This window comes from Bos taurus, chromosome 13 (genome assembly GCF_002263795.3).
Source record: "Bos taurus isolate L1 Dominette 01449 registration number 42190680 breed Hereford chromosome 13, ARS-UCD2.0, whole genome shotgun sequence".
Lineage (NCBI taxonomy): Eukaryota > Metazoa > Chordata > Mammalia > Artiodactyla > Bovidae > Bos > Bos taurus.
In genome coordinates this window covers 66292370-66305177 of record NC_037340.1, presented here as the reverse complement: position 1 = coordinate 66305177, position 12808 = coordinate 66292370, and the positions used below count along the sequence as shown (strand labels likewise).

Sequence of the window (12808 nt, the reverse complement as noted above, 5' to 3'; positions counted from 1 at the left end):
GGGAATGAGCTTATCAAATCTTCCCAACAGTCATATGAGGAAAAGACTCCTGCCCCCATCTCACAGATAAGAAAACTGAGGCTCAAAAAGAGAAGCCATTGGCTCAGGACACAGAGCAGAGGAGGCAGGTAGACCAGATGGAAGGTGGTAGGACCTGGGTGGTAGCAGCCGGAGGACCACCCAGGAGGTCTGACAGGCCTGGTTCACCTTTCTATGTCAGCCCAGGCTTGGGGACTTGGCATAGCTCAGGGCCAGAGAACCTCACTGGCCCAGACAGAACAAGAGCCCCTACATCCTTCTGACCTTCCCCTCAGAGTGGCTGGGGACTGAGGAGCCACCCTGGGCCAATGTGATACAACTGTCTCCCCTCAAACACGCACAGACCCACCGCACAGATGAGAAAACTGAGTCCAAAAGGGGACAGTTTTCCCCTCCGGAAAGTGTGATGTGCCCCAGGAACTCTCTGGCTGTGACACTCCTCTATGGATTGAACTGGTGGATACGATTTCCTTTCTCTGAGTCTCAGGTTTCCTATTTGGAGACTGGAGCTGTGATTCCTCCCCATGTGTGCTACGTTGCTTCAGGCGTGTCCAACTCTGCAACCCTATGGGCCATAGCCTGCTAAGCTCCTCTGTCCATGGGATTTTCCAAGCAAGAATACTGAAGTGGGTTCCCTTGTCTTCCTCCAGGGGATCTTCCTGACCCAGGGATCAAATCCGCATTTCTTATGTCTCCTGCATTGATAGGCAGGTTCTTTATCACTTTTCCAGTGCTACCTGGAAAGCCTTGATACAAATTATAATAAAGTAACAGCCAACACATATTGAGTGTTTCCTACATGCTGGCATTGCTCAGAGCATCACGCATAAGGCCTCAGTTGATCCTTAGAACAAGTCTGTGATGCAGATATTACCATCAGGCCTGTTTTTCAAATGGGGAAACTGAGGCACAGAGCAGTGAGCTAACTCACAAAGTCACACAGCTAGCATGGAGGCAGAGGAGAAGGCTGTGGGGCTGGGGACGGCGGGGGGTGGGGTGGGGCTTTCCAGGGGAGTCCCTGGCCTTCACACTGCCCCGAGAGGAACAGTGGGGACGGGGCTGGAGGAGCGATCAGGGGTCAGGCAGGAGGAACAGAGGACGGGGCAGGGCAGGCCTGCAGTATTCAGGAGGCCCTGGGTCCGCAGCCAAGCCACTGTGCTTTTGCTCCTCTGAGCCTCTATTTGGTATAATGGGGCCAGAACTTCTGCCTTGCAGGGACACTGTGGGGACGGGACACGGACATTCGTCTGCCACTGAGCGAGGGCTCAACTATGTGCTCAGGAAAGATGCCTCAGGGCTGGGCCGATGGCTCGCTGCCCCTCCAGGATCTGGGTGGTATCTGATTCTCTGCTCTGCAGGGGCAGGAAGGGGGGTACAGCCTACCTCTTCCCTAGAGGGAACCCTCCGAGCTCTGCCAGCTTTCCAGGCTGTGTGACCTTGGACAAATCACTTCCCCTCTCTGAACTTCTGGCTCCTCCTTTTGCTACTAAATCAAGGCTTTCACAGGTCCCTGAGGAAGGTGGTCCTCCCTGGAAGGACTGAGAGCGTATGCAGGGAGGGCAGCTCAGTTCAGCCTGCCTATGCGGAGAGAGCAGTGCCTGGCATGATGCTGCCTTGAGACCTCCATGTCTTCATCCTGCCAAATGAAGTCTGCTGGGTTTTTTATTTTGGCTGCGAGGCTTATAGGACCTTAATTTCCTGACCAGAAATTGAACCCCTGCAGTGGAAGTCCCAACAACTGGATCACCAGGGAATTCCCCAAATGAGGATTATTAGATAGTCTGTCTCCCTCCCAGCCCTGCTGGGGATGATCAAAGGCGATGGTGAAAAGAGCTTGGTAAACTGCAAAGCGTGGCACCCTTGAGAGTGATGACAATCACTGTACTCCCTTAGAGGCAAGAAGAATCCTGCGACTTGCCATCTAAGGTAGAATGTGCTACAGCCATGAGGGAAGGCAGAGAATGGGGGGGTGGGGTACAGAGAAGCTTGGAAAGTGTAGACTTGGGTTGGGGCACAGGGTGGTCAGCCAGAACTTTCCAGAGGCAGAGACATCTCAGCCACGGGAGAGGGCGGGAACGCCTGGCAGCAAGACCCGCAGAGTCAAAGCATGGACGCTAGACTGCCCGGGGCCGGCAGGAAGGCAGCCGATGATTCAGAAAGGCTAACGGGTCACCTGAGTGAAAGGGGAAAGTGGGAGGCGACAGGGTGGAGTGGAGGGAAGAGCGTGGTCCAGACCACCGCCATGTCCAGGAGCCCTTGCTGTGGGCCCTAGGCCCCTCCAGCCTCTCTCAGCTTCAGCTGTGCCTCCCCCAAAACACAAGAGTGGTGACAGTCCCTGACTCCAGGCCCAGCGGGCAAAGATGCAAAGCACGCAGTGCTCAAACAGCAGCCACTTTTGGAGAAATGGACCCATTCAGTAAGGGAGTCCTTGAATGCCAGGGCTCAGGACACTCAAAGGCCTTCACAAGCCACAGGAGGGCAGGCGCTGAGGCAGGAGGCTGGAGGGAGCTGGAGGGAGCTGGCGGCTTGCAATTGGTCCGGCCACCAAACCTCTCTGTCTATAGTTAACCTCCCCGCCCCCCATCCCCGCCCCAGTGGACAAGCCTGGACACGGGCGTCCAGTCTCAGGCCTCAGGGCTCCTGGATTCACTGGCCTGCAGAGACCCAGAATTCCTGCCTCATCAGGGAATTACCTTCATAATTACAGGCACTCAGAAATCCTAAGCACGGACTGCGTGGGGGCCCTGCGCCAGAGCAGACACACATTCTCTCGCCTGACCCTCAGGCCACCTGGTCGAAGTTGCATTGGCCCTGCCATCCCCACTTCAGAGATGGGGAGACTCATGTTCAGAGCCACCATTTCCCCGCAATCACACACAGCAAACAAGGGGCACAGCCAGGATTTGAACCCAGAACCCATTCGGTCCAAAAATCTGAGTGGAAGTAGCGTCCATGGAGCACCCAGGTTATGCTGATTCTGGGAGCTGGGCAGTCCCTGCAAGTCCCAGGATTCCAGATCTGAGTGGAGATCCACCAGCCAGAGCCGGAAGCCTAGGGAGGCAGGATCGCCTGTCAGCCCAGCCACACACCCATGCTATTTCGGGCAAGACCTCAGTTAAGCTGAGCTCCCATTCAGTGGGACTCAGATGCTACACATTGACCAGCAGCCAGAAAGCTGGGCTCACACTCTGATGGGTGATTGTGGCTCCAGCTCTTAGCCTCTCTGAGCCTCAGTTTCCTCTTCTGTGTAGTAAAAACAAAAATTCCTCCCACCCCCGGATGACACAAAGGTTGGAATGAGTCACCTCACTGTGACCTGGACCTTGACATCAGACAGAGTAAAAATCAAGACTGAGAATCTGGATAAAGCAGCCGGAAAGAGGAGCTCCCCAGGTGGTTCAGTGGTAAACAATCTGGGGCCAATGCAAGAGGCATGGGTTCAATCCCTGGGTTGGGAAGATCTCCTGGAGAAGGAAATGGCCACCCACTCCAGAAGAATTCCATGGACAGAGGAGCCTGGCGGGCTACAGTCCATAGGGTCACAAAAAGTCAGACACAACTGAGCGACTAAACAACAAAACAAGCCGGAGAGAAGATAAGCAGGCCTTGACAGAGTAGACCAAGCTTCCGGATGCCACTCCAACCCCGATTTCCATCCCATAGCAGCAGGAATCCGCCTGCACCAGCCTCACAGCCCAGCAGGTCTGAGGACCCCAAACACCCATCCCCACAGTCTCTCAATAGCCTCCAGCCCCACTGACATCCCCAGGCCCACCCGGCATCAATAAGGACGCAGCCGGAGCCAGCCCCTGGAGATCCCCTACTAGGATCCCTGTCTCAGAACCTCAGGAGGGAAGAGCCCTCACCAAACAGATGAGGAACCTGAGGAACGGAGCACAAAGAGGCTTGGACAGGATCACTGGACTACTTCTCCTCTCTGGGTTCTCATTTTATTCTGGAACTCTGCTGGACAGTTTCAAGAGGAGGAGAGGAACTGAAGCCCAGGTTGCAGGGGAAGTCACTTGCTCAAGGTCTTGCAGCAAGGAGCGGGGAAATTGAGGTTCTGACTTCCAGCTCTGGGATCTTCCCCAAACATCTACTCCTTGACTCAGCCTCCCCGACCCCCGCATTGTATTGTGGGGCTGTATTGTGAACAAGCTGGCTGGGTGGGGAGAGCCCCGGATGAAAAGATAGGAGATGTGCATTTTTCACCCTGCTTGAATACTATGTCCTGGGTCTTTCTGGCCTCAATTCCCCCATCTGTGAAAAGAAAAGCTCAGAATAGATCAGGAATGACAAACTCATGGCACATACACAGTGATATCTAACACTACTAATCTATCACAGCACTCTTTCCCATGAAGTCTCCGAGTGGGCCTCAGCATGTTTTTTAACAGAGTACAGTCCAGGCCTGGGGGATCTGAGTCCTAGGGCCACCCCTAGATTGGGTAACATCTGAGTTCTCCCCAAGGGAGGGGAGGGTTTCACAGGTGGCGCGAGTGGTAAAGAACCCACCTGCCGGTGCAGGAGACATAAAAGACACAGATTTGATCCCTGGATCAGGAAGATCCCTTGGATGAGGGCATGGCAACCCACTCCAGTATTCTTGCCTCGAGAATCCTTCGGACAGAGGAGCCTGGCAGGCTACAGCCATAGGGTTGCAAAGACTCAGACATGACTAAAGTGACTTAGCATGCACGCAAGGGAGGAGAAGGGAGAAAGAAAGACGTAACATTTACTGGATATCCAGTAGTTTCAAGCGCTGGGAGACATTTATTGATTTAATCCTAAGGAGGGAGGTGTGCACAAGCTGAGGTTCAGAGAGGCTGAGTGATCTGCCTTTGGACAGACAGCTGGGAACGGGGCCTTGAACACAGGGGAGGTACCTCTGGGGTCACCCTCCCCAGGGATAGTGATGCAGAGCCAGCCACCAGGTGAGAGCCTAGGTTATGGCCTCACCTCGTCCTCCTTTTGGCCCTACTAAGTGCAAGCCCCATGCCCATTTTACAGCATCAGAAACCGAGTCACAGGAAGGGGGTGTCAGCTGCCAGAAAACGATGGACTTGACCATGTATCTAGCTGTTCCCGCCCCATTCATCCAGCTAATGTGTGCTAAACGCTTTATTTCAGTCCCCTTGGGACACCCCAGGAGCCATGACTCATACCATCCCACTTCATAGATGAGGAAATTGAGGTGCCCCCAAAGGAAGTGGCCCCCAACCCTCTAGGGGCTCCAGTGGAGACCAGAGTGGTTTACCATGGAGATAAGTGGGGAGGAGCAGTGGAGGGGAAGTAAAGGGCTGGGGGAACCCAAGAGAGATAGAGGCTGGGTGGCCACACAGCTAAGGCAGGAAATGAGGCTCTGGTCAAAAGGCCCAGGGCAGGGGATGGAGACCTCTGAAGGGTCTCTTAGGCCTGCAGAGGCACGGGAGGCCCTGCCCTGGACTAGGAGCCCAGGGCCCCAAGCCCAGGTTCAGCCCTGTCACTTGGCAACTGGGAGACCCTACCAAGTGTCTTCCCCCTCCGGGTCTCAGTACTCACAGGTGGAAAATGGCCTAATATCACTGAAGGCAAGCTTTCCAAAAGTTGGGACAAGCTGGACCCACAGAGCTCTCCCCAACTCAGCCTCCTCACACACAAAGGGCAAGGCAGGACTCCGGTCACCCAGTGTATGGATGGCCTTGGCCACCAACATCCTTTCTGAGGCCAGCACCTTCAGAATTAGTGAGCTCATCCCCTCGAAGCCTTCATGGGACAGCTGGGGAGAGGTCAACTCATCAGGGCAATTGACACGCCCAGTGTTCACACCGCACAGGGCAGGTCCCACTCCCCCGAGGACCTGATGGTTCCAGGCAGCCCTCCTTGAACCCTCACTCCATAGGAAGATATTGACTCTTCCCATTTTCAAGACAAGGAAGCTAAGTCTCAGAAAGACAAGATGAATGAGCCAAGGACACCCGGCAAGCAGGCATGGTCAGAACTTGAATGCAGGCCTGTCTGACTCCTGAGCCCTTACCATACCTTAGTCTCCAGCTCCCCAGCTGACCCCTTCCTGCTCCCAGCCTCCAGCCATTCTGCATGGCACTGCCCCTACCCCTGGCTCTCACCCTTTCCTGCTTTCCTGCTACTGAACTCCTACTCTACTCTCAAAGCCCAGCCTCCAGTGCCTCCTCCTCTTGACACCTGATCTATGCCCCCACAGAATACCTAGAGTCCAGCCCACAGATTTACTTCTCCCAGGTGACTTGGTCAGCTCTGACCTCCCTGGTCCCCAAGTTGGAGCTGTTCACACAGGGGACACCAATCAGCGCCTTGTGCGAAGATGGAAGCCAAACTTTCCCAAGGCCCATGTGGCCCCACATGGCCCAGCCCTGCTGATAACATCCCCTCGTTTCACCTCTCATCTGCTCGTCTTAATTTTCTGTGCTCCAGACTCACAGGCTTTCCCATTGTTTCTCCAGAACAGCACACACTCCCTGCCTCAGGGCCTTTGCACATGAGTTCCCTCTGCCTGGGAATCCCTATCCCCAGCTCCATGCCTGGAGGACTCCTCCGTGCTTCTTTCATGATTCTTCTGCACCCCACAGCTCTTTCTCAACGCTTATCACATCTGTGATTATACATTCATTTACTTGGTAACTTGTTTGCTATTATACTTGGCTCACTCTCTAGACTTACATTTCTGGGCAGCCAGGACTGTTCACAATTCCCCAGCAAGGACCCACCCAAGCTGACCACTCCCACACACGTCCCAGAGCCTCCCCCAGGGGCCCTGGGACATGTCCGAGCTGAAAGGAAGAAAGAATACTGTGTCCCCTTCTTTGTTGAGGAAAATGTTGCTCCCTGCCCCCTCCGCCGCCCCTGTCACCACCTCCTGGAAGCCTCCCAAGGTCTCCTACAGCTCCCACTGCTAACCCATCACACAATGCTCAGCTCAAGATCAAAGCTCCTAGAACATCATAGGTACTCAACACAGGGCCATGGATGCTTGTATCTCAGCAGGTTTGGGAAAACGGGGTCAGTTGAGGTTCAGGGAATGGGTGGTTGGTCACAGACCACTGAGCCATCTCCCTCCTGGCTCCTGGGGTTTGAAGGAGCCAGACAACCTCCCCCTACCCACCACCCCACCACTCCCAGGTCACAATCAGGGTAGAAGCCAAAGCCGGAACTGGCTATGAGCTGGGGATACTTCACGCCTGGGAAGAGGCTAGGGGAGAGGAGGAGAAAGCTGGGAGGCCTTCCTGGAAGAGGTGGGCCTTAAACGAAGCCTTAAAGAGCAAAAGCAGACAAGCAGCTCCTAGAGGAGAGGGCACTCCCGGCGGGGAAACCTTCAAGAGCAAAGGCCCAGGGGTCATACTGGAGGGCCTAGGCAGGCAGTCAGCTGAGAGAGGTGATACACTGTAAATCATTTCCTTGGGTGGAAAGACCACATCACCACGGCACACCACTTCACCCAAAGGGCCTCGTGGCTTCCGCACAATCACTCATCGGAGTCTTTTCCAACACTGTCGTGTGCCTGGTCCCATACTGAGAAACACCCATTCCTCCATCACGGGAAGGGAACAAGGGCAGCCAGACTGGGGACTCTGAGCTCTAGGCTCTTATTCCAGCTTCAAACTGTGTGGCTCGGTCAAGTCACTTCCGCTCTCAGAGCCTCAGTCTCTTCCCCAGCAAAAAGGGGATACACAAAAATCCCTACCTCCTAGGAGGTACTCGACAGATGTTAGCAGCTATCATTCTCACGAGCCCATTTTACACTGAACAAAATTGAAGCCAGAAGGAGAAGCGAGTTGTCTCAAGCGCTGGGTGGCAAGATTGCACTGAGGCTGGTTCCTCCTCAAGGGGTTAGGAGGTGGCTTTGGGGACACCGATCCGCCCTCTTCTGGGATAAGCCCCACAAGAGCCAGCCATCTCATCTCATGCCCATCTTTTTCAGGCCATTCATCCAGTGCCATGCTCATTTATTGAACACCTACTACATGCCAAGGCCCTACCTGCAGAAGTGCCTACAGGTTTCCCCTGGGGATCCCCACTGCACACAAGCAGACTCAGAGAGGCGGTCCTTTGGCCCAGGTAACCCAGTGTGACCAGAAGCCTAGGTCTTGTCTCTCCAGCCAGAAAGCCAAGATGAGGCTCAGCAACAGCATCAGCCTGCTCCATTCTTGAAATCAAGTCTGATCTCAGCTGACTGAAGCCAGGCCTGGAGTCACCTCAGGTGATCCAGAGACCATTGCCCCAACTGGACAGTGTCCCTGAAGCTGGGGACACCTCACCCAGGGCCACACAGGCTCTGTCCACTCTCAAGTCTGCCTGAAGGTCCCAGAGGTTGAACTGCTACCCCACAGGTGAGGACCTTCTGTTCACCCAGTCCTTCCACCAGCCCAGTAGGCCCAGCCAGGCTCACAGCTGGACCTGAGGAGGGCCCCCAGCTCAGAGAGAGCAGGCAGTTGCTTGAGGAAGCACAGCAAGGGCGAGAAAGCAGCGCCCCGCTGGGACTCCAACCCACCACCAACCCCAGCCCAGACAGGCAGATGGACCGGCCTGGGGGCGAAATCTTAAACTTTTGCCAACTTCTGAGCAGACAGGAGGTAGGACCTGCCCAGAGAGGAAGCTGGGGGCTGTGGGCAACTGGGACCAACCACAGTTTGGCCCAGTCCTTTCCAGGCCGGCAGCACCAGGCCCTACCCGAGGCCCCACGAGGACAAGGAGACCCTGGTGTCCTGGCCCGGCACCCCCTGCCCGGCGCCCCCCAGGTCCACCCTGCCGGCCCCTCTCCACCTCCCATCCCGGGCTGGGGGCGCCAGGCTGGGTAGCGGCGGCCAGAGGCGGCGCCGACTGGTTCAGATTTCAGATTTGGCCTAGACCTGGCCTGGGGGCTCAGGCCCGGCTCGCTGCTCTCAGGGGGCCCGCAGAGGGAGGGTGAGCGGAAGGGGGGGTCCTCGCGCGGACAAGACCCCTACGCCCCCAACCCAGCCGCCTCCCCACCCGCGGCATCACAACAAAAGGCCGCGCCAGGCAAGTCCCGGTGCGCCCGCCCGGCGCTCCGGGATGTCCTCTCGGCTCGAGGGGTGAGGGTTGCGGGGGGGGGGGGGGGGGAGTAACCCCCGCGGCCCAGCGATCGGACGGCAGGGTGGTCCCCGGCCGGGGGGGCTACCTCACGCGGGCCGGGAGCAGGGAGCCGGGGCCGGCGGAGGGGCGGGGGGCGCTCACCTGGACCGGCGGGCAGGCGGACGCACCGGGCAGACAGACGCACTGGCAGACGGACCGCCGGACGGCCAGTGGTTCGGGCACACGGCGGCCTGGCCGCTCCGGCTCCCGGGCCGGAATGGATTCCGGGCCGGGAGAGACAGATCGAGAGAGAAAGGGAGGCGGAGGAGGAGGAGGAGGCGGCGGCCCGGGGAGGGGAAGAGGAGGGAGGGAGCGCGCGAGCAGGGAGGAGGGGCCCGGCAGGGAGGGGGAGGAAGGAGGAAGCGTGCCGGGACGAGTCCCCGCCGGTGACCTGGGAGAGTCCCGCGCGCGGCCTCCCCACGCCCGGGGTCCCGGCGGCCAGGGAATGGAAGGGCGGGGGCACCGGCCACGGAAGCCCCGCCCCCACCCCGCCCTGAGAGTGCTCTCTACCCATGGGGCACCCACCCATCAGCTCTCAAGCCAAAATACCCTCCCCAACTCCTCCCAACCCACCCATCCAATTGACCCCAAATCTACCTCTCATGAAATTATTACTAATCATCAGGAACAGCAGCACTGATGGAGCCCTCATTCCTTGCCAGGTGCCATGCTAAGCTGTTCAGGTCAACTTTAGAATCTCTTCCTACCAACCAAGTGGGCTGGGCAGGCCAATGATCACCCCCATTTTACAGATGAAGAAACTGAGGCACAGAGAAGGGACTCACCTGACAAGAACCAGGTCTTGGACCCTGGCCTTGACCTGAATTTCCCAAACTGGGGACTGAGACGAGAAGGACAGTGTGGTAAGTAGCAGCACTTTTATCTTACTAGATATGCATTCATTTTAATGTGCATCAGAAGGGGGAAAAAAAAAGTAACTAAGAAGCCAGTAAGTTCCAGATAAGGAACTTATAAGGGGCTTCCAGTAAGCCCCTTAGGAGGGGCCAAAGCAGGTATTTAGTGGCAATTATACTTCCGTGGTGGCTCAGATGGTAAAGCGTCTGTCTACAATGTGGGAGATCTGGGTTCGATCCCTGGGTCGGGAAGATCCCCTAGACAAGGAAATGGCAATCCACTCCATACTATTGCCTGGAAAATCCCATGGACAGAGGAGCCTGGTAGGCTACAGTCCATGGGGTCACAGAGTCAGACGTGACTGAGCCACTTCACTTCATACTCAGTGGTAAAGAACCTGCCTGCCAGGGCAGGAGGCACGGGTTCAATCCCTGGCTCTGGAAGATCCCCTGGAGAAGGGAATGGCAACCCACTCCAGTATTCTTGCCTGGAAAATTCCATGAACAGAGGAGCCTGGTGGCAGGTTTCAGTCCATGGGATCCCAAAGAGTCAAACGCAACTGAGCACGTGTGCTAGTCCCACCCTTGGCTTTTCACAGGTCCTCCTGGGATTACTGCACAGGGGAAGGTGGGCCTGAATCCAGCTTTGAATACCACCATCTGCCTCTGTTTTCCTTCTCTGAAAGTTTTCCCATTTCACAGATGGGAAAGTAAAGCCCAGTCCGGGTCAAACGGTAGAAGCCTGGACTTCTCCTGAGAGGAGCAGGGAGGGAAACTCGAGACCACGGGAGGCAGGGCCTCAGGGTACAGTACAGTATCTGGGAGACCAGGAATGAGCAAGGCCTTAAACTGGACTGATCTGGGTTCAAACCTAGACTGGTTGCCCAGCTGCCGTACCTTCTACGAGCCCGTCACCTTCCCCAGCCCAGGTCCCCTCGCCCATGAAACGGGAGTAAACATGTCCACAGACAACTTCTGGGAAGGTTAGAACTGACAGGAGTGAGGGTGGCTGAGGTTGTGCTCAACAAAGGTAAATCGCTTATGGTTGGTAAACTGAGGCCAGAAGGGGAAGGGGCTGCTTGAAGCCCCACAGCAAGTCAGCAATAGAGCCAGCACCAGAAGCCAACCCTGGCTGGTGAAATGGCTGCAGGTATTTGCAAAGGTGGTTTAAAGATTAACCCCAGCTTCCTAGGATATTCTGGGCGGGGCCCTAGCTGGAGGAGCAGGTTTCTCAGCCCTCATTCATTCCTCAGACAGGCCTACAGGCCTTTACTGGGGGGCCTGGGCTGAGGGCAGGATGTTCATGCAGTGGTGTGCTGAAGCTGGCTCTTCTCTTGTGCAGGAGCAGATCGGGTTCATCTCTTCCCAACTCCACATTCAGTGATATCATGCTGGTAGCTTGACGTCAGCAGAAGTGGAAGTTTTAACACCGCAGAAACCAGCAGACACGACAAATCAAGGCTTTTTTTTTTTTTTAATTCCAGAGAGCTAGTTGTTAAATATTTACCAGCCCATCACTAGATTCATCCCCAGGAGTTCAGTCGAAAGTTCTGGGCTTCTTCTAAAGCTTGGATGACAAGAGCGCTTAAAAGCATAGACTTTGGACCCACAGACCTCGGTTCAAGTCCCGTCTCTGCCACTTCATGGTTACATCTCCTTGAGGGGAGCAGAGTTTCTTTGAGCCTCACTATGCCAACCTGCAAAAGGAGCTAAAGAGAGTGCTCCCCTCAGAAGACTCACGCGAACGTGAAATGAAGCAATGTCCCCTCAGTGTGTCTCAGCCCTTTTCACACCCTACCGCTGTCTTGGAGGAGAGGGGGCAGCTGGGACCCCTCTTGGCTCTCTGAGCGCATATGTGGCCTTCCACCTGGAGCCACCAGTGGCTCGGCTCAGCCGCTGAGGTTCTCAGGAGGTCTTTTGGGAGGATGTGGCCAGCACGGTGGTTTCATGATCGAGCGTTGGAAGAGTTCGTTATTTTCAACCACCCCTCTGGGTCTTCACTCAGGCTGTAACCCCCACCAGGAATGCTCGCCCCACCTCTCTAGCTTCCCGAACGTCCCAGTCCATCATGGTCCTAAGTAAGTGTGGCCTCCTCCAGGATAAGTTTCCTGACAATCTTCTGCTGGAGGCACACCCCGAGCCATTTGGGAGTGTCTGTCCCCACCCAGAGGGCAGGGACTCTGGCCTATTCCCTGGCACAGAGTAGGCACTGCCAAGCGACACTGTCTGGCCAAGACAGCACTGGGATTAGGGATATACATACAAGAGTTCTAACTCTTCCATTCATTGACTATGTGATCCTGCCCTCTCTGAGCCTCAATTTACTCATCAATAAATTGGGAGCAATAACCTTACCAGGATTATGCAGGCGCAAGAGTTGCTTGCTGGTCTAGCCTGGGGAACTGGTGAGTGACTCTTTGTATATTATTTTGCTTAAAAGATTGTTAGTAAAACAGCAGCTCATTGCTTCATACCTGCCAATCATTCATCTTTGTCCATGGGCAGCAAACACTGGTCACTGATAATATACCCAGCCCCGTGCCAGGCCTGGAACACCAAGAGGGATAATTTCCCAACCCCAAGCACCCAGCAGATGACAGATGTTATTGATGTCAACACTGTGGAGATGGTGAGCACCAGCTGTATACAGTTCTCTGTCTCTGGAAACCTCCTCTCTTTTCCTCCCCCCAACCTGGGTCAAAGCCACAACCGAGGGCAGGATGGAGCATGTGGGGTGAGGCCTGGCTCCTCACAGCTGGCAGCAGATCCGTGGCACCTCCCCCAGGCTATTCGCCTCACCCACCCTG

General features: G+C 55.8%; 1 protein-coding gene and 1 long non-coding RNA gene across 8 annotated transcripts in view; one reads left to right on the top strand and one right to left on the bottom strand.

The window, feature by feature from the left end:
* SRC (SRC proto-oncogene, non-receptor tyrosine kinase) overlaps positions 1-9676 on the bottom strand; it is a 55114-nt gene extending 45438 nt beyond the window's left edge. For 3 of the 7 annotated variants that reach the window (XM_005214806.5, XM_010811510.4, XM_010811511.4), the window contains exon 1: positions 9250-9676. In XM_005214806.5, coding sequence (XP_005214863.2) covers positions 9250-9676 — 427 coding nt within the window. The remainder of the gene's footprint in view (positions 1-9249) is intronic. The other 4 variants (XM_059892712.1, XM_005214804.5, XM_005214805.5 and 1 more) reach the window with 2 other exon arrangements.
* A 244-nt stretch (positions 9677-9920) lies between these two features.
* LOC100849067 (uncharacterized) lies at positions 9921-12472 on the top strand. The gene is made up of 2 exons (XR_810841.4): positions 9921-10010; positions 11344-12472. It is a non-coding gene; the product is annotated as an uncharacterized lncRNA (long non-coding RNA).
* The last annotated feature ends 336 nt before the right edge of the window (positions 12473-12808 follow it).